At 43.0% G+C, this 19,005-nt stretch overlaps 3 protein-coding genes across 4 annotated transcripts; all 3 read left to right on the top strand.

Annotated features, from left to right (window-relative positions):
- Window positions 1–6,188: 6,188 nt before the first annotated feature.
- On the top strand, window positions 6,189–13,322 carry LOC147447781 (alcohol dehydrogenase class-3-like). 2 transcript variants are annotated; one of them, XM_086523494.1, is made up of 11 exons: window positions 6,192–6,363; window positions 6,736–6,875; window positions 8,710–8,747; window positions 8,840–9,022; window positions 9,842–9,999; window positions 10,592–10,674; window positions 10,747–10,822; window positions 10,902–10,963; window positions 12,394–12,489; window positions 12,855–13,013; window positions 13,117–13,322. In XM_086523494.1, exons 1-11 carry the CDS (start codon window positions 6,339–6,341, stop codon window positions 13,228–13,230), a joined length of 1,134 nt encoding a protein of 377 aa, XP_086379620.1. In that variant the 5' UTR covers window positions 6,192–6,338; the 3' UTR covers window positions 13,231–13,322. The 2 variants fall into 2 exon arrangements, with proteins under 2 accessions (XP_086379621.1, XP_086379620.1); XM_086523495.1 differs by lacking the exon at window positions 13,117–13,322 and having other exon boundaries at window positions 6,189–6,363; window positions 12,802–12,998.
- A 14-nt stretch (window positions 13,323–13,336) lies between these two features.
- On the top strand, window positions 13,337–13,803 carry LOC147447780 (uncharacterized). Its single transcript, XM_086523497.1, has one exon. The coding sequence runs from the start codon at window positions 13,337–13,339 to the stop codon at window positions 13,673–13,675; it is 339 nt and encodes a 112-aa protein (XP_086379623.1). The 3' UTR covers window positions 13,676–13,803.
- A 134-nt stretch (window positions 13,804–13,937) lies between these two features.
- On the top strand, window positions 13,938–15,916 carry LOC147447779 (uncharacterized). Its single transcript, XM_086523496.1, has one exon. It carries the CDS (start codon window positions 15,199–15,201, stop codon window positions 15,646–15,648), a length of 450 nt encoding a protein of 149 aa, XP_086379622.1. The 5' UTR covers window positions 13,938–15,198; the 3' UTR covers window positions 15,649–15,916.
- The last annotated feature ends 3,089 nt before the right edge of the window (window positions 15,917–19,005 follow it).

The raw sequence follows: 19,005 nt of genomic DNA, 5'->3' as shown, positions 1-19,005 counted from the left end.
TTCCGCCCAAAGCTCAAGCGGTAGGCCTGCATGTAGCCGCATGCTTCGTGCTCGCTCCATGATTGTCCTGTTTATCCTTTCCAAAATCCCATTTTGTTGAGGTGTCCTTGGGGTTGTCCTTTGCCTCCGAATTCCATTGCTAGCACAAAAGCTTTCAAAAGCTTGGCTGCAATATTCCCCTCCATTGTCGAATCTGAGGCATTTAACCTTGGTACCTGTTTCATTCTCCACAAAGGCTTTCCACCTTTGAAATATGGAAAATACATCGGATTTATTCTTCATAACATAAACCCATGTTTTTCTAGTCGCATCGTCTATGAATGTTACATAGTACAATGAGCCACTAAGTGATGGTGTACTTGAAAGACCCCAAACATTAGAATAAACCAACTCAAGTTTTTTATTTTTTCTTTCATTTCCTGATTTTTAAAAATTTTCCCTCTTTTGTTTACCATAAACACAATCTTCACAGAACTCTAAGTCCACTTCTTTCCTGGTAGAAGCTTCTTTGTTTGAAGAATTTGCATTCCTTTGGCACTCATATGCCCAAGCCGGTAGTGCCACACCACACTTTCAACTTCTATAGTTGCTGCACAAGCTGAAGGTTGCGTGCTAACAGTACACAAGTAAAGTGTACCAACCTTTTCTCCCTTTGCAACCACCAAAGATCCCTTTGAGATCTTCCACCGTTTGTTTCCGAATGCAATGTTGTGACCTTCATCGTCCAATTGTCCTGTAGAGATCAAACTTTTGCAAAGAGAAGGAACATGCCTAACATCTTTAAGCTTCCATTCATTTTCGTTAGCAGTTTTGATAGAAACTGTACCTTTGCCAATAATCTCACAAGCTTCATCATTCCCCAAATATACATACCCAAAATTACCTTTGGTGTAGTCTTGGAAATGTTGCTTGTGTGGTGTCGCATGGAATGAAGCCCGGAATCTACTATCTAGGAATTAGACACATTGTCTAATGAAAGAATTAGAGCATCTTGCTCTACTTTACCTGCCACATTGGCCTCCGATGTTGGCTTGTTGTCTTGAGACTCTGTCTCCTTCTTCTTCTTGGACCAACAATCCTTCTTGACGTGGCCCTTCTTGTCGCAGTTCCAACATTCAAGAACTGACTTTGTGCGTGACTTGCTCCGCCTTAAGCGATCACGACCCTTTTGGTTTTTGAACCTCTCCTTAGGCCTTCCTCTTGTTTCCACTGACAGTGCAGCACTTGATGATTCTTCTGTGCTTCTCCTTCGTATTTCCTCGCTTAGGAGAACACCCACAACATCATCAAACTTAAGAGTATTTGTGCCAGAAATAGAATTACTTATCAGGTAGAGATGATAGTATAAGGAGAGCTCGCACTTCGTCATCGAAATTGATTTTCATCGCGATCGAAGTTGACTTATGTTTGTGTTAAAGTCATTTAGGTGTTCTGCAACTGAACCATTCTCTGCCATCTTTAGATTGAATAAGCGCTTCATAAGAAATACCTTATTGGATGCCGATGGTTTCTCGTAGAAGTCGTCGAGTGACTTCATCAAGTCCTCCGTGGTCTTCATCTCCGAAACATTGAAGGCCACCGTTTGACGCTAAGCTTAACCGGATTGTTCCCAGTGCCTTTCGATCAAGGACAATCCATGCTTCATCTGCCATTGTTGCGGGCTTCTTTGCAAGACCGCCTAGTGGCAAATAGTGGTCCTTTTGGTAGAGATAGTTTTCAATCTGCATCTTCCAATGTTGGTAGTTTTTGCCATTGAACTTCTCAATCTTGAGCTTCCCTTCCTCCACCATAACTCCCACTCAATTCAAGGATCCTTTCCTTGGGATAATTTAGCTACGATCAAACCTTGCTCTGATACCAGTTGTTAGGAAATAAGACTTAGCTAAATAGATATTTGAGTAGATTACTTAATGGAGAGAGATAGATTTCACACACAAGAGATTATAGAGTAGAGAGAGAGAGAGAGAGAGAGAGAGAGAGAGTACACACGATATACGTGGTTCACCCAATGTGGGCTACGTCCACGGGAAAGCGGCCACTCAATGGCTTTAGCACTTCAAAAGAAGAAGTAGTTTACAAAGGGATTAAACCCTTAATAGAGCTCCCGCCTTGCTTCACTCTCACCACCTCACACTCACCTTGTTGCATCAACTTCACACTATGAAATGTGTGTAGAAATGGCCTCCTTTTATAGGGCAAAAGGGATGCCCTCTCTTATGAGAGGCAGCCATGTGTAGCCACCCTTGTGCGAATAAGTCCAAATCGGACCCTCCAATCCGCCCATGTGTGGCCGCCTTTAAGAAGACAAGTCCGCTTTTGAATTCGGCCATCGGCCACCGGCCATTGACTACAGGCCAACCGACGATTGTTTTTTGACCACTTTCCGGCTGCCGTCCGGCCATAATATTCCGGCGAAAAGAAATATTCCGACGAGAGAAAAAAAAGATCTAAGGGGTTTCCGTCCTCGAGGCCCCTGGTTTTTGACTGTGTGAAAATTTTGGTTTTCGGTAAGTGATTTACCTTTACGCACGATGGCTTCTCTTCATAATGGGGACCTTAAAAATGTACGCTTTTACCACAGAAAATTACAAGAGTAAATCATACTCCATACTTAACAATATTATCACTTGTTTGGCTTGTACTAATCTAACTTCTCGCTCACCATTTGTGAGTATGGCCCAAAAAAAAAAAAAAAAGTTTCTAAAAAGAAATGTCTTTATCACTTTTATTTCAAAGGATAATCAACTCAGTAGAGCCAATTAAACAAGGTATCTATCATGTTCTCATGTTTACTTTTGGCCTCCCAAAGGAAGGACCACCCTCCAAGGACCATGTGGGGTGGTTGACATTTTTTTAGTGACATCCTCAATGATCACACACATTTGATTTGAGGGGTTCCCTTAATTCAAGATAATGATCCATTATTTGTTATGATTTTAGTTGCTTTCTCTTAGCTATAAAAAGAAGCCTTTATAGCATATTATAATATCTTTGAAGATTCTACAATTGTTATTCTTGGTTCAAAGAAAGTGACCGACATTTTCTTGATACCCTATAAGCTACTTTTGAGACTTATATTTTTGAAAAATTACTTATCCTTCATTACATTTATTGCATTTGATCACCAATTTTATGTTCTTTGTTGTGTGTGGGTGTCTATGTGTGTGAGAGAGAGACAAGAGCTTACATTTGATCTTCTTATGCTTTATTCCTCCTTGCTTTCTTATTGTAAAAGGAAAGCCTTTGTTAGAGGGAGGGACGGACTCAGAAAGAAGAAGACGAGAATTTTTGTTGTCATAAGAACAATCCAAATAGATATCGATGAGTCTTCAGATCAAGATCTAATAAGAAATAGATAGGTAACTGTCATCTTCTTGGAATGGTTACAAGGACTAAAGTACACTCTGCTTATTTGAGCACACACACACCTACAAATATGTGTATGTCTGACCTAATGGCCATGCTTTTCATGGCCGTAACAACGCACCGATCACACACTAGTTGTCATTATTTAATATATCAGACTCCTATCTTTAGATTCCTCACTACATAAACATTACATTAGAAATTAATTTTGTAGAATTTACATGGCCTTATACTTTCAAAAGAACCCAACATTCCCATGATCCGTTGATGACTCCAACCTGTTACATGGTCAAAACTAGCCTTGTACCACACAATGAGCACGGGGTTGCTACGATCAACACACACTTGCAATACTCATAGCAAGTGGAAGGCTTAGTGATTTTATCATTTCTCTATATATACTAAATGATAGTGAGCCGCCACTTCTTGGTTGAGAGCTCAGTGTTCGCCACGTCTCTCTCTCTCTCTCTCTCTCTCTCTCTCTCTCTCTCTCTCTCTCTCTCTCTCTCTCTGTGCGTCACTGTGCTTTTGGAGCTGCAGGCCACACCCATCGCTTGAAGGAGGTTTTGATGTGTGGCAGAGGGGGGGGGGAACCGGAATTCCCTCCCCCTTTATCCTTAGTATAGAAAAAGAAGAGCATGGGGTTTGCTAGGCACAACACACACTTTAGAAATACTACAACAAGTGGCAGGCTTAGTAATTTTATTTCTTGTTTTATAACTAGAAAAGCGCAATGAATAATATTAGTGCTCGAAAAAAATCGAAAAACTTACCCATGAGAAATTGTAGTGGTAAATTGACCATACTTATAGATTTTTACACTAAATTTGTTAAAATTTTGTAGGTTTTTTTACCTTCAAATTTAAGATTAAGAGGTAAACCTCAAAATTTGTAGGTGGAATTACCAAAACCTATGCGGGAGCCATGTGGCGAGCATGTTTTATGGAAAAGGACACTAAGTGTCCTTTCTCGGGCATCATGGTCCATGGAGGGGTGCAAGTAGACTCTCAAGAGCTCAATATTCATCATATTCATCATGGTCTAGGGTAGTGGGGCAGGCAGTAGTGAGGGCAACAATCCTCATCACTATATCACACGGGCATGGTCAAATGGGATCAATGGTGGAGGAGGAAAAGGGGACGCGCGTCAATTATGGACCATCAGATCTAAGGTTGCCCTGAATTTACCAATTTGCCTCGAATTTACTAATCGGCCCACATTTAGAATATGACATACTCGAATCGCCTATATTTCAACGTACGCATGAGGACGTAGTGGTTAGTGTACATGGCTCGTGGTGGGGAGGTCGGGGGTTCGAGACATGGGGTGCGGATCGACCCGAATTTACAAGCATGTCCGAATTTACTTTTCGCCCCGAATTTTCCAAATGCGCATCTGACGGCCCAGATCACCTCAGCCATCGATCCCGTTTGAGCATGCCCGTGCGAGATAGTGTGGAGGGGCAACAATGGGACCTATTATGCATGCAGTATTCTCGCAATTGATGTGTAATCATTGGATTAATTAACAATTGACAAGTCAGCATGTGTAATGCAAATCGCCACTTCTTAACGGATTGTTGAGCTAATGATTGGACATATTACTGCAGGTGATGAGTTGTCAACCATTGAGCTATTCAACACCATGATTTCACTCAGTAAAAGTTGCAAGTTTTGACGATTGGGATCGCCGATCCACGACCCTGGAGACTAAGACTTCAGGGCTAGAAAAATACATTTCCCTAGCCGGTCAAAATAAGGGGAAACTTAAAATTCTCCGGATTTTTAGGTAAAAAATTGAAGCTGGTTTTCTTATAGGCTAGCTTAGAGCTGGGTCGCACCCGGTGGGAGTGGGGGGAGGAAGGGGAGGATCCATACCATTTATGGGTATTTGGAAATGGCTGGCAGGAAATCCGAATACTGCCAATAACCCCACTAACGTTTTGAAAAAGGAGGGTATTAAGCGAGGGTTAAGGAGGATTTCCTTTTTCTGTCAGTGTAGCTGGAGCTTCTGAGCCAATCGTGGAAGAGCACGCACGTGCGTCTGTTTTGAGCTGGGCTGTTTGCGCCAAGTGCTGTTTGGGTGCGACTCAATGCTTCCTAGTCCCCCCACTCCCCCCACTGGGCTGAGGTGCGACCCGGCTCTTAAAATCTAACCGAGATTTCAACCGGTTAAAATACGCTAGACTCCCGTTTTTTTCTAAGAGCTGGGTCGCACCAAGCACTAGTGGGGGCAGCGCCACGAAAACTTGTACGATGGTCGCACTGTTTCACACAAAGAAAAACAGAGAGCAGTGAGATTTTCCAGGAGAAATCCCCGAAATTTTGCAATGTCAGGATTGGCGTAGGAAGCCCGCAAGATGAGGGGAACGATGGCCTTCCGTATCTGTAGCTTAACACCCTCAAATTTTAGCGCGCTAGCAGAGCTATGAGGAGGCTTCGATTTCTTCGCAGCCAAACACGGACTCTACCGAATTTGGTATTTGACTCTCCCCACTATTCCTGTTAGCCTCGAGTGCGACTCAGCTCTAACAATGACATTGAGAGAAGCAAAAAATATGATGGACAATTACAAACTCGATGTAAATTTTGGAGATTTCGTTGTCCTGGCTGGCAAAAAATTATGGGCGTTGCCGCGCCTCAGGACTATATGACACGGGCATGGGGGCATGGGATCTATGGTGAGAGCATCGAGCGCCGTAGATCTTGTCTTGCCGAGATTACTTTGCCGCGATCTACAGCTCTCATTCATCCCACCGTAGATCCCACCCCCTCGATGCCCGTGTTAGATAGTCCCCAGGGTTGCCGCGTTACAGTCACGTGACACGGAAGCTGGTCCGAGACTCCGAGTCATTGGACTAGGCCTATAAGAAGAAGATTAGCTCCAGCCGCAGCTCTCGATCCTCAGCTTCATCAGAGTTTGCTGCCTCATCCCAAGCGGCAACTTGTAGGCGCTACAGAAGAGGAAGCACTATGGCAGGAGTCATCAAATGCAGAGGTTCTCTCTCTCTCTCTCTCTCTCTCTCTCACACACACACACACACACACACACCTCTCTCTCTCTCTCTCTCTCTCACACACACACACACACACACACACACACACACACACACACACACACAGGTCTCTTGGGATCGTTCCTAGGACGTTAGAAAACTCCTCTCTTCTTTCTCTGGCTCGAGCATATTTCCTCCCCCCCCCACCCCCCCCCACAGCACCCCAACCCACCCCCAAGGGCTAACCTGTCTGTTCGTTGCGCTGTGTGTGCTTGAGAGAGAGAGAGAGAGAGAGAGAGAGAGAGAGAGAGAGAGAGTTTGTCATGTGGCTATATCTTTGGAGGAGATCATTGTTAGCCTGTGATATGGTGCAGCTGCTGTAGCATGGGGAGCGAACCAGGCATTGGCACTGGAGGAGATCGAGGTGGCTGCCCCAGAGGCAGACGAGGTGCGCATTCGCATTGTGGCCACGTCTCTCTGCCACACAGACCTTTCCTTTCTGGGCATGGTGCAGGTATGCATGATTTCCAGCTGCTCTTCCTACCTCTTGAATTTTCAGTCCTGGTTTAAAAACCAAGCACAGATTTCTCCTCAAAAGTTTTCAGTCTACTCAAAAGTAACATAGTTTGAGCACAAGAGGTCCAGCAGCGGCCTCCGGTTCTGCAAAGTGCAGTGGGTTCAACATGTGAGGCCCTCAAAACAAGGCATCTAGAGACAGATGATGGCATTACCTTTTTTTTAAAATTATTAGAGAGAGAGAGAGAGAGAGAGAGAGAGAGAGAGAGAGAGAGAGAGAGAGAGAGAGAGAGAGAATATCTGAAGGATTCTCGACGGTACATGGGTTGAAACACCCTCAGGCCTCGGCTTACACCCTCCTTTTTACCGACGGTAGTGCCAAAAAGAGGGCAAGTGGGGCAGTACTTCTTGGATGATGGAGGTCTGAGGGATTCCCAATGATCCATTCGTAATTGGGAAAGAACACTGAACTCTTTTCATTATGAGAGAAAGCGAGAGAAAGCTACATCCTCTAATCAGCTTCTAGTAATGGTTGGTGGAGATGATGTGGGTCGGTGACATGCCTTGAATTGGGAAGTAGATGAGCCTACATGAGGGTATGTCCGGTAGTGGCTGATCCGACAGAGTAGCGGAAATCTGTGAGACAATCGGGGGACACCAGCTGTCGAGGTGGTGGGTGTGGTGTTGCAGGATGCTGTGCTAGGGAGAAATTGGCAACCCATGCGAGTAGAAGAGATGATCGGTGCACACAAATTTTGAGGCTAGATCTTTGACAAGGTGATCATATTAATGCGAACATACGCACTTTTGACAAAGTGACGAAGATTGACAGTGATGAGATACTATACACAAGGTGATAACATCATAGACCGCCCCCTGAACAAAGGGTAGCAACAAGACGAGCTCCATTACAAACACAAGGATTAGGAGAGAACACCTACAAAAATTCAGAGGTTGGTCTCCTATACAAGAGTGAAGATACAATGGAGTGCTCAAAGAATGTCATCATTTGAAACTCCCATGACAAGTTGATCTTCAATATGGTTCAGATCTACTTTACCTTTTGTGGTCCTTCTATAGCTTTGTCTGTGTAATGACACGTGTAGGGTGGATGCTTTGTCTTGAGTGCAAGGCTTGAGTTGGAAACAATTCTTGTTAAGATGGTTGTTCTTGCCACTAGCTATGAATGCTCTTTTGCTTGCACTTAGACTTTGTAGCAGTTGAAGCAGTAATACCGTTGGGCCTTTGGGCTATCCATTTCTAGTTGATCGAGCTTCCTTTCCTCTTAGGTGACCATATCAACGTGACCATACAATATTTGGATAAAATGATCAAGGAATATGCTAATGGTGATTTTTTCATCGGTTGATTTATAAGACAAGGACTGCAACAACACCAACTATCCTACTACTTTTGCTTCCTTGACTACTGCTTTAGGATTGGCGACTCCTAGTACTGGATTTGTTACTTCTTCACCGGTTGATACCTAGAACGGGACGAATCGCAAGGTGTTTTCCTACCTTTGCATCAACTGTGCGGATACTGCGATTTCTCTTCTTACTCTATTTCGATCAACAGATAAGATTTGGGACTACCTTTGGAATTATCCCCCCCCCCCCCCCCCGCGAGGACGGTCACAGACTTGGCAATATATATCAATGTGACCAACGTCCACTCTTTGGTCATCTTGTATCATTCTACTTGGAGAGAGACATTAGGGCAGCTCATCTTTGCTCTCTCTCTCTCTCTCTCACACACACACACACACCTGATTATATGTTTGTTCCCAATTATAGCCATGACTTTAATTTATGTCTTTTCCCCTTTTTCAGGCGAAATTTCCTCGTTTGCTTGGCCATGAAGCAGCAGGGTGTGTAAACATTTGGTGTGGTCTGTGTGTTTGCACGCACATGAGTGCTTGCAGTAAGAGAATTTTTTAACTCTTTGGTTGTCTGTGTTTAGGATTATAGAAAGTGTGGGTGAAGGTGTGGAAGATTTAAAGGTTGGAGACCATGTGTTGCCTGTATATATGGGGGAATGTGGGAAATGCCGCCCTTGTAAATCGCAAGCTTCCAACCTGTGTGAGAAATATTGGCCGTTGCTCAGAACAACTATGATGCTCCATCCAGTTGACCAAAAGTCAAGGTGATTGATCACGTTATCCATTGCTTTCATGATGGTGCATCATATTGTAAGTTTGTTTGGCGATGTTTTTAAGTGGTTATGGTATGACTTGTTCAGGCTTTAATGATTTACAAATGACACAGAATTTTATGCCTCCATTTCCATTGTAACTATGCACAATTGTAGTACAGGACCCCTTTTTAATCAACAAATGATGATTTGCGGGCATTTAGTAGGCAGTAGACAATTGAAGGGATTACAGGAGGGGAAGAACAGAGCTTGAGAAAGAAAAGCTAAAAGAAAAGAGGCTTATATTGTCATCTGCTGAAGGTTATACATAAAAAACCATTATAAAATTTGCCAATGTCTTTATTTGTCATCCTACATGCTCTAGACAACTTCTTTAAACAGCAAGGCATTACCATGAACCTTGGAAAAACCGAGGTTTTATTCCACACCCTAGATTAATCAAGAGGCAAGCTATGCTCACTTTAGCTGTCTTTGGCTGTGTGCGCCAGGAGAAATGTTCTGATGTGCTTTAAGTAAAAGTGATTCTCAAGCATACATGAGAGTATACCACCCTCACCTGCCTCTGACTCATAAACCAAGATACAAAATTTAACCCTTTCATTAGTTTTGATTTAATTTTTGAGATTTCCAAAGTTTTATGATTGCATTTGATGCTTACGTTTGGAAGGTGTTTAAATGCTACTTATGGCTTGTTGTCTTTGCCTGGAGAGAGGGCATCAGTTATTCTCATTATGCTTCTCTTTTCATTTTGTACTTGCTGTTTTTGAATACTTGTTTTTTGTTGTCTTCTAATATGTAACTTCCACACAGATTTTCTGTCACGAAAGACGGAAGGAATCAACCTATCCTTTCTTTCTTCACTTCCACATTTAGTGAATATACTGTTGTTAAGGCGGATTGTTGTGCCAAAATTAGTCAAGAAGTTCCACTCGACAAAGCTTGTCTTTTCGCTTGCGGTGTTTCAACAGGTATCCCCATCCCTATATGATTTTTCTTTTTCCAAATCTTTGTGCAAGAGAGTGCACACTTTTTCTAGTCACAAAGCATAGGATTGTACACTGACCTTTGGTAAGTGAAAGCTCGGAGAAGGATTTAGTTGTTAAGTTTAAGAGACATTGACAGGCTGGTCATTTTGATGCTAGGAACCATGCTAGTTCTGTATATGTGTATAATTACCCTCTGAAATCAATTGTCAAGTCAAATTCTTTGAATCTGTTTTTTGTCCCTTTGAGGGCCAACAAAGTAGGCATAGTAAACTTGTTTTGATATTCTCTTTGCTCAGCAAATGACTTGTTAGATAGATTTGAATGCTTTACTTCCAGAAACTTGGGCAAGATTGTTTAGCAAAGCTGTTATTTATGAAAAGAATTCTGGTATTAGCTGTTGGGTGTTAGCCTTGTTTCACCTTGTGTATGTGAACTCCGTCTACCTATGTGAGGTTCAACAAGGCCCGCATCCCAACAAACCTCCCCTTGTGGGTTTTGTTGCACTCACACACATCACCTTAGTGCGCGTACTCCTTGTATATGATTGAAGTAACTTGTCATGTGATTAATGCAGGACTTGGTGCTGTTTGGAATATTGCAAAGGTTCATGCAGGTTCAGCTGTGGCCATCTTTGGCCTTGGTACTATAGGGTTAGCGGTGAGTTGTTTCTCCCACCAAGTGAAGCAAGGGGTTCTTTTTTACCTATATGCATGATGCACTTCATTATAGGTTGCAGATGGGGCAAGGAGTGCTGGTGCTTCTAGAATCATAGGTGTTGATACAAATCCTAGCAAATTTGAGCTTGGTAAGGTAGTGAGTTTTTCAGGTTTGTCCGTTTTTTCTTATCAGTTACTTATATTCCATTTGTTTTATATATGCTGCAGCAAAAAAGTTTGGAGTTACAGACTTTGTGAATCCTAATGATCATGAAGCACCCATACAACAGGTATGTAAATTTAGAATCACCAACACTTCTTGTAGTAATTCTTTGTCACAAGACGGGCACCACGTGCCTATAGCAAAAAACAGACTTTTAGCACTTCAATAACAACTGAACTGAAAGAGAGAGAGAGGGCACACGCGACACGGAGTGGTGGAATTCCACCCCGGAGAGTATTGGCCCCAAATCTTGGCACCCCTTTCGGTATTTCTTTATATTGCATCAACACAGTAAAAGCCGGTACTCCAGACTCTGCACCTTCTCCAGGAAGCATGCTAGAGAATGAGCCCATGGCCTCATATTTAAAGGCCCTAGGCCCAAAAGCAATTTACGTGAAAAACCTTCAAACTCAAAAGCATCAGCATCTGGTCCAAAAGCGATGCCCAAAGAGCTGTCAGCGTAAATTACGGAAATCCGTACAATTACCAGGTCAGCATTCCAATGCAAAATGCGGAAAGCCGTACAGTATGCCACGTCATCATGCCAGCTCAAAATCCGGGTTTTACGTACAGTTGCCACGTCGTCAGACTACGCAACGCTCTGTGTGTGTGTGGGTCCTGCTTTAATCATATGCCTTTATGTCACTTGGGCCCCATCGGACGGGGTCCCATAAGTTGGTAGGACTTCTTCTTCTGCTGTTGCTTGTTCTTCTTAGGGTTTAGGCCTCTCGGCCGGTAGCTCCACTCTTCAGTGACATGACACGTCAGCAGTTTGTGATATTCTTCCTATTTGTTGTTTCTTTTAGTGCTAGACTTTTGAGTCTTCTAGAGTTATGACAAAAACTCAATATGTAGATCTTTGGATGGATGTATGCTCGTGTGAGCATACAAACAAAATGCTCGTGTATGCTCGTGTGAGCATGCGTGTGCGTGTGCGGGGGATGCATCATTATTTAGTCAATACTATGCATGATGGAGTTGATGGTTACGTTGTTTGATGGATGACTATCATGAGTCTATGCCTTGCACTTTCCTTTAAAGGTGAATCTGGGATTATCTTGGATTCATCTAGGTGTATGTACTCTCTCTCTCTCTCTCTCTCTCTCTCTCTCTCTCTCTTTGTGAGCATATATTGGTACCTACTTCTGCACCCACTAGTGTGCGTCGATGACCGTAGTGGGGTGTTGTAGTATTTAGTCAATACAATGCATGATAGAGCTAATGGTTATATTCTGTTATGGATGACGACTATGAGTCTATACCTAGCACTTTTGTTTGAAGGTGAATATGGGATTATCTTGGATTTATCTAGGTATATGTATTATGTGTGTAGATTTTAGTTGTCTATGCTTACCCTATATTGAGGTCATCTTTTGAGCTAGCAGACCACTTCTCATATTTTAAAATGATTGTTATTTTTCAGAGTGTAGAAGGTACATGAAAATATCTTAAGAGTATCTTACTCAAGTCTTGACATTCTTGTTATGAACAAGCTAGGTTTTGCAAGGTCTCACAAAGGGAGGTGTTGACTATGCCTTTGAGTGTGTGGGAAAAGTGGACCTAATGGCAGCTGCCCTAGAGAGCACTCGAGAGGTAGGTGCTTTATTACACCCAAGGTTGTCCTTTCTTTATGTGATTATGAGAAAAATGTAAAGTCAATCAACTATGGAGAAATCAGCAATTATCTTGATTGCTTAAAGAGAGAGTTATCAAGTTATGCTAAGGCCACAAGGAGTTTTGGACAAATTCTCACAATAATTCTTACATTGTGACTTACCTCAACATCATGAGCTTCTGTGAGGGAGGCACTGCATACCTAGCTAGGTATGTGGTGCCTCTCAGACGGAAGATCATGATGTTATGCATTGTATGAAAAACACTGAAAAAGACTCCGTTTTCCTACAGAAGGAAATTTTTAAATCTTCTTGTGGGCGGCGTCTCTTGTTTGTTGTGTGAAGGGAGAGGGCAAGACTGTTGTTGTTGGTTTAGATCTTTCTGGAAAGCAATTAAGTTTCAGGCCTGGTAGCCTCTTTGGAAGATCGATTATGGGGTGCAGCTTTGGAGGTTTCAAAGGAAAAACACATGTTCCTCATGTTGTTGATAAGATTGTAACAAAGGTAAATGGCTTCTTTTATTTTGAGAAAGTCTTAACATATACAATTTTTATTTTTATTTTATTTTCCTTGCTTTAGTTGACATGTTGCCTTGATTTAAATACAGGAGGTGCTTGTGGATGATTATATCACAGATGTTCTACCCTTTGAAGATATAAACAAGGCCATCGATTTGCTTAGAAGTGGGAAGTGTTTGAGATGTGTTTTGACAATGACATAGGAAGGCCAACACTGTGTGAAGCTGTGTAATAATTGTCTAATTATAGATTTTCTTTGTAAGTGGAGGATATTGTAGCAAAATCTCTTGATCTTTGTCGATGTAAAATATGTTGCGAGTATGTTCTGAAAAAAAATTGCGAGAAGAATCTTTACGAGGTGCCCTTATGGTGAAGGATAGGAATGACGACGCAGTAGGCAGGCCAGCTATCGAGTGTGAGCAGGCGACATCAGATCAGTCGGGCATGCGCAGAGGATGGGAGAGAAGGGGGTGCTCAAAGCTTGCTGGGAGCTGCAGCACGACACGCGAGGTGGGGAGGGAAGGGGATATGCTGGTTTTTTATTTGCGCAGCTTCGAGAAGGCAGCAACTCAATGTGCTCGCAGCAGTTGGAGGCTATTCATTGACCTGGCGGGGGTTCGAGTTCATGCTACCCTTTTACTTGGCTAGAGAATCATGCACTTGTGGGAATCTGAGAGAGCATCCGGGAGTTAATGAATAAAATAAGCGATGAACGAGTATGTTGCGAGTAGTAGTATGTTTTGAAAAAAAGGTCCAATTTGAAGCATCTTTTCGTATGCTCTCTTTTCACTCTGTTTTTTTCTCAACTGCGGCGGCCCAGAGCCAGCATCTCTCTCTCTCTCTCTCTCTCTCTCTCTCTCTCTCTTCCCCCCCCCCCCCCCCCCCCCCCCCCCCAAAAAAAAAAAAAAAGTTGGGACCTGCGAACGGCAGAGGGTGAGGGCTGTGGCGCGTGCGTTTATATAATTGCTTTGTATGGGTTACAACTGCTTGCAGCGTTGTGTGGCTACTCCAATGGTTAGGAGAAATCCAAAGAGGTAATCGCGGATCTATTTATCTGCGTCCGAACCTGCTCATTTTTGGAGAGAGAGAGAGAGAGAGAGCGAGAGAGAGAGAGAGAGAGAGTCAAGAGGAATATGAATAAAATAACAAAGCTGCGAGGTATGTTGCGAGTTCCTTTTCTTTTAGGCACAAAAATTGAGCTCAATTCAATTATCCATGATATCTTTAATCATGCATGAGGGTTTTAGGAGGGTCTTTTTATTTGTCATGAGATTATGGAGGGGATTTAACATTTTGTCGAATAGATGCATGCTATGTGTGCAAGATATTGTGGAAGCACCACGTGGCCAGTTTGTTGGCGCTTCCACATGGCCAGGTTGTAAGCATCTCCGACGGATGAACAATCGGTTGTGATAACAAACCAAGACTGGATCTAGACACTCAGTCTTGACAGTCGATGTAACCCAGTATTTTGGAAGCAGAGCATGGAAATAGAGGGCAGAAGAAGTTACAGTTAATTGTTGTTGTGCAAGAGCTCTTGTTTAAGCGTATTCCACATTGGTGGAGTTGACGGCACAATCCCGCACTGTTGAATCTCTCGCCTACTTTCCTGCAGCAGACATTCCAGTCTCTAGATTTCGTATCTTGCTCCGAATATGAGCTGTCCTCTCTCTCCTCACCTTAGGCCTGCTTCCCTGCAATACGAGCATGCATTAATGCACCCTGAGTTCGCACACCAGATCTCACTAGAACAGATGTTTCAAGCCGTGTCAAACATTTTAGTGCAGGTAAATCACACGAATTAGACCTTGGTGAGTTACCTCTCTACTCACGCTACACAAAAACACAACACAGATGGCAAAATTCGACCGAAGTCATTCTCTTGTCTTCCGATTGAAGATGTACTCACCTGGCTCGACCATTATGATAATGTAGCTAGCTATCATGAGTGGTCTGACACAAGGAAAACCAGAGAGGCCTGCACATTGTTTGAGGGGGTAGTTGCAACATGGTTTGTCCAACAGGATGATTTAGTAAAAGAGAATTGGGCAGCTCTGAAGACCCAATCAATTCAGAACTTCGCTCATCAGAATGTCACATAGACGGCTTTACAACAATTGCAAACCCTCAAGCAACAACAGCAGGAGCCCGTTGCACAATTTGCTGTCAAGATGAACCAACTCCTCCTGCGCGCGGATCCTACCATGTCCGAGGAGATGAAGCTTTTTTTCCTGTGGCCTCGGCTTCGACATGACATATCTCAAAGGGTATGTGATCAGGGACCCACGACATTCCAGTCTGCCATCCAGATTGCACAACGTATAGAAGGTACAATCCAACATGATCAGCAAACTATTCTTGTTTCACAATTCCCAACACCTACTCAAAGTACAGATGCCTTTCCCACACCTATGGACATAGATGTCCAGAACTCTCAACTCAACACACGCAGATCACTCCCAGCTCGCGATTCACAAGGGCGTCCAAAATGTTTTTATTGCAACAATTATGGGCATGTTAGGAGACATTGCAGGAGACTTCAATCGACTCGGCAGCATCAAAATGCACAAATTCAGATCAATGATGCCGCAACGCTTGCTGCTTTGTCGAAAAACATCTGAGCGGGTGGTTGGTGGAAGGAAATCCCTTGCATTGTCAGGCTGCCTCATCTTCCGGACGCATAGTGTGTTCAACGCTGGTCCAGCTCGAAAACACACTTCAAGAAGCACTACTTGATTCAGGAAGTTCCATTTCTTCTATTAGTCAATCACTAGTTCAGCAACTAGGTCTTCCATTAGCCAGGCACCACCAGTTTTTGTTCTTTTTGGAGATAAGAATCAGTTGTATCACTGTCACAGTAGTACATTGTAGTTTTCATGTTGCACACAAGCAGTTTAGTCATACTTTTTATGTTTTGCCCCGCCAGCTTTTTGCTTTGACTATTGGGTGTGACTGGTTTGTCAAACATAGAGCACGTTTTCAGTTTGATACTCATCATTTAGTATTACCAAACATGTTACCAATTCCTTTCATAAGTTCTCTTGAAGGGCCGAATTTTGTTCAGGCACAGTGTATAGTTGTGGAGAAAGAGCACCGTTTGCATGACGTTCGCTCTATACTCACCAAATTTCCCACATTGTTTCGAACACGCACCACTACGTCACCAATCAATATGCCGCTCTGTCACTCTATTCGAACAGGTGATGCCCGTCCTATACGAATGGCTTCTAGACGCAGGTTGCCTCTTCAAAACCAAAGAATAAATGAAGTAGTACATGACATGCTTCAAAAAGGGGTCATTCATCCTTCCTGTAGTGATTGGGTGTTAGAACCTCACCTTGTCAGAAAAGATGACGGAAGTTTTCGTTTTTGCATCGACTTTCGTCCCCTCAACAAGGTAACCATCCATGACTTGTGCCCATTACCTCGCATAGATGACCTCCTTGATCAATTAGGCAAGTCAAAATACTTCTTCTCTTGATCTCGCTTCAGGGTATTGGCAAATACCCATAGATCCCTCTGATGCCCACAAAACTGCCTTCAGAAATCCCCTTGGGCTGTTTCAGTTTACCAGAATGCCGTTTGGTCTCTCAGATGCTGGAAGTTCATTTCAGCGTGTGGCAAATCACATTTTTTACGATCTCATTTGTGAAGGGGTGGTCATAGTTTATCTAGATGACATTCTGATCCATACAACAAGTTGGGAACAACACATACAGGTTCTCGAGAAAGTGCTCACACGGATAGCTAGATTCAACATTCAATTGCAATTTCAAAAATGTAAGTGGGGTGCCACAAAACTCAAATTTCTTAGGTTTGTGATCTCTTCTGAGGGCATCCAGATGGACCCGTCCAAAGTTCTTGCCATTCAGAATTACCCTCCTCCATCTAATGTCAAAAACTTGCAAATTTTCTTGGTATGGCAAATTTTTCACTTAGATTCATTCCTAACCTAGCTGCCATAACCTACCCTCTCCGCCAACTCTTGAAGAAAGACGCAAAATACACTTGGAATTCAACTTGCCAGGATAGTTTCACAAAGCTCAAACAGGTTATCCAGGAAGCTGCACTTTTAGCTCATCCAAATTTTCAGCGGCCGTTTAGATTACAGACTGACGCCTCAAATAGGGGCCTTGGAGCAGTTCTCCTCCAGCAGGATGATGCTAATCGCTGGCGCCCAATATCTTTCATTAGTCGCTCATTGACTCCTGCTGAATTGAATTATTCTACGAACGAAAAGGAGTTACTTGCAATTGTTTGGGCTTTTACAAAATTTCATCCATACTCACATGGTAGAAATGTTCAAGTGGAGACTGATCATCAGCCTCTAATCTCGCTCATTCAAAAACAACACCTTCCTGGTCGCCTATTGCGGTGGGTTCTTGCTTTACAGGAATACCACTTTACCATTACTTATTGCAAAGGTGCCACAAATTTCATTGCAGATGGATTGTCCAGAGCTGAATGCCAAGCCACTCAATTTACTCCCCCACCCACAGACTTACCAGTTCGAATGGACCAGATGGCCATTTTCCAACAGCAAGATCCTAACATTAATGATCTCATCAGCTAGATACGGTCTCTTTTTCCAACGGCTCAACAACGTCGTTTCATTCTCATTGACAATGTGGTTTTCTACACAGCCCCCAATCAACAACCCCGGGTTGTAGTACCCACAGCTTTGCAACTCACCTATCTGCAGTTCTACCATTCACACCCTTTGTGCGGCCATTTGGGTTTTCATAAGGTACTACAGAAACTCAGGTTACACTATTATTGGCTCAAAATGAGATAGTCAGTCTCACAGTTCTTACAACAATGTGAAATTTGTCAAAGCATCAAATCTCCCACACAACAAGTGGGACACTTGTCTCCCATTGTCGTAAATGAGCCATTCGAATTGGTTGGCTGGGATTTGATAGGCCCATTTCCTACATCCAACTCAAGTAATCGTTACATTTTAGTCATTACAGAATATCTAACTAGGTGGTGTGAAGCTCTTGCTATTCCAGATGCTACCGCTTCTACTATTGCTGCGGCTTTACTACAAAAGGTGATTTTCAATCATGGATGCCCGCTGCAACTTCTCTCAGATCAAGGTACCCAGTTTAAAAGTGAAGTCTTGCATGTTCTCACCCAAGCTTTGGGAATCCAACAACTGTTCACATCTCCATATCACCCACAAACAAATGGGTTGACAGAGCGACTTAATCGCACCATCAAACAGGTCATAGCATCTTTTGTAGACCCCTTACACCACAATTGGGATGAGGTGCTGCCATTTGCTGTACATGCATACAATACATCAGTCCAAGCATCCACCAAGGTAAGCCCCCTCCGTGCATTGTATGGTCGCGATCCCCGACTTCCTCCTGACCTCCATACAGTTCAAGTCAAGCCAACTAAAGCCGATGCAACAGATTGGCTGCTGTACATGCAGCAACACCAACCTCTCCTTCGACAAGCACTCATCAATAATCTACATCAAGCTCAAAGTAGACAGAAAAAACAGTATGATGAAGGTTGCCAAGCTGTGGAATATCCGGATGGATCACTAGTGTTACTCTACTATCCAGTCCGCCGCCCAGGTTTAAGTGAATCCTTGCTTCATCGCTGGGTTGGTCCCTACAAGGTTCTACAACGAATCCGCACTAATACATATCGACTACAACATCTAGAAAAGAATTCATTCACTACTACCCATGTTGTAAACATCTCCGACGGATGAATAGTCGGTTGTGATAACAAACCAAGACTGGATCTTGCAAGACACCCAGTCTTGACAGTCGATGTAACCCAGTATTTAGGAAGCAGAGCATGGAAATAGAGGGCAGAAGAAGTTATAGTTAATTGTCTTTGTACAAGAGCTCCTGTTTAAGCGTATTCCACAATATGATGGGTGTATAAAAGACTTAGAAATCGTCAAAGGATTTACCTTTTCCCCCCAAAAAAAAGGAATGGGTAATTTTATGATTTTT

This window comes from Adiantum capillus-veneris, chromosome 11 (genome assembly GCF_014529385.1).
Source record: "Adiantum capillus-veneris isolate H3 chromosome 11, ASM1452938v2, whole genome shotgun sequence".
Lineage (NCBI taxonomy): Eukaryota > Viridiplantae > Streptophyta > Polypodiopsida > Polypodiales > Pteridaceae > Adiantum > Adiantum capillus-veneris.
Note: the sequence above shows the minus strand (reverse complement) of the source record. Positions and strands in the feature narration are given on the sequence as shown.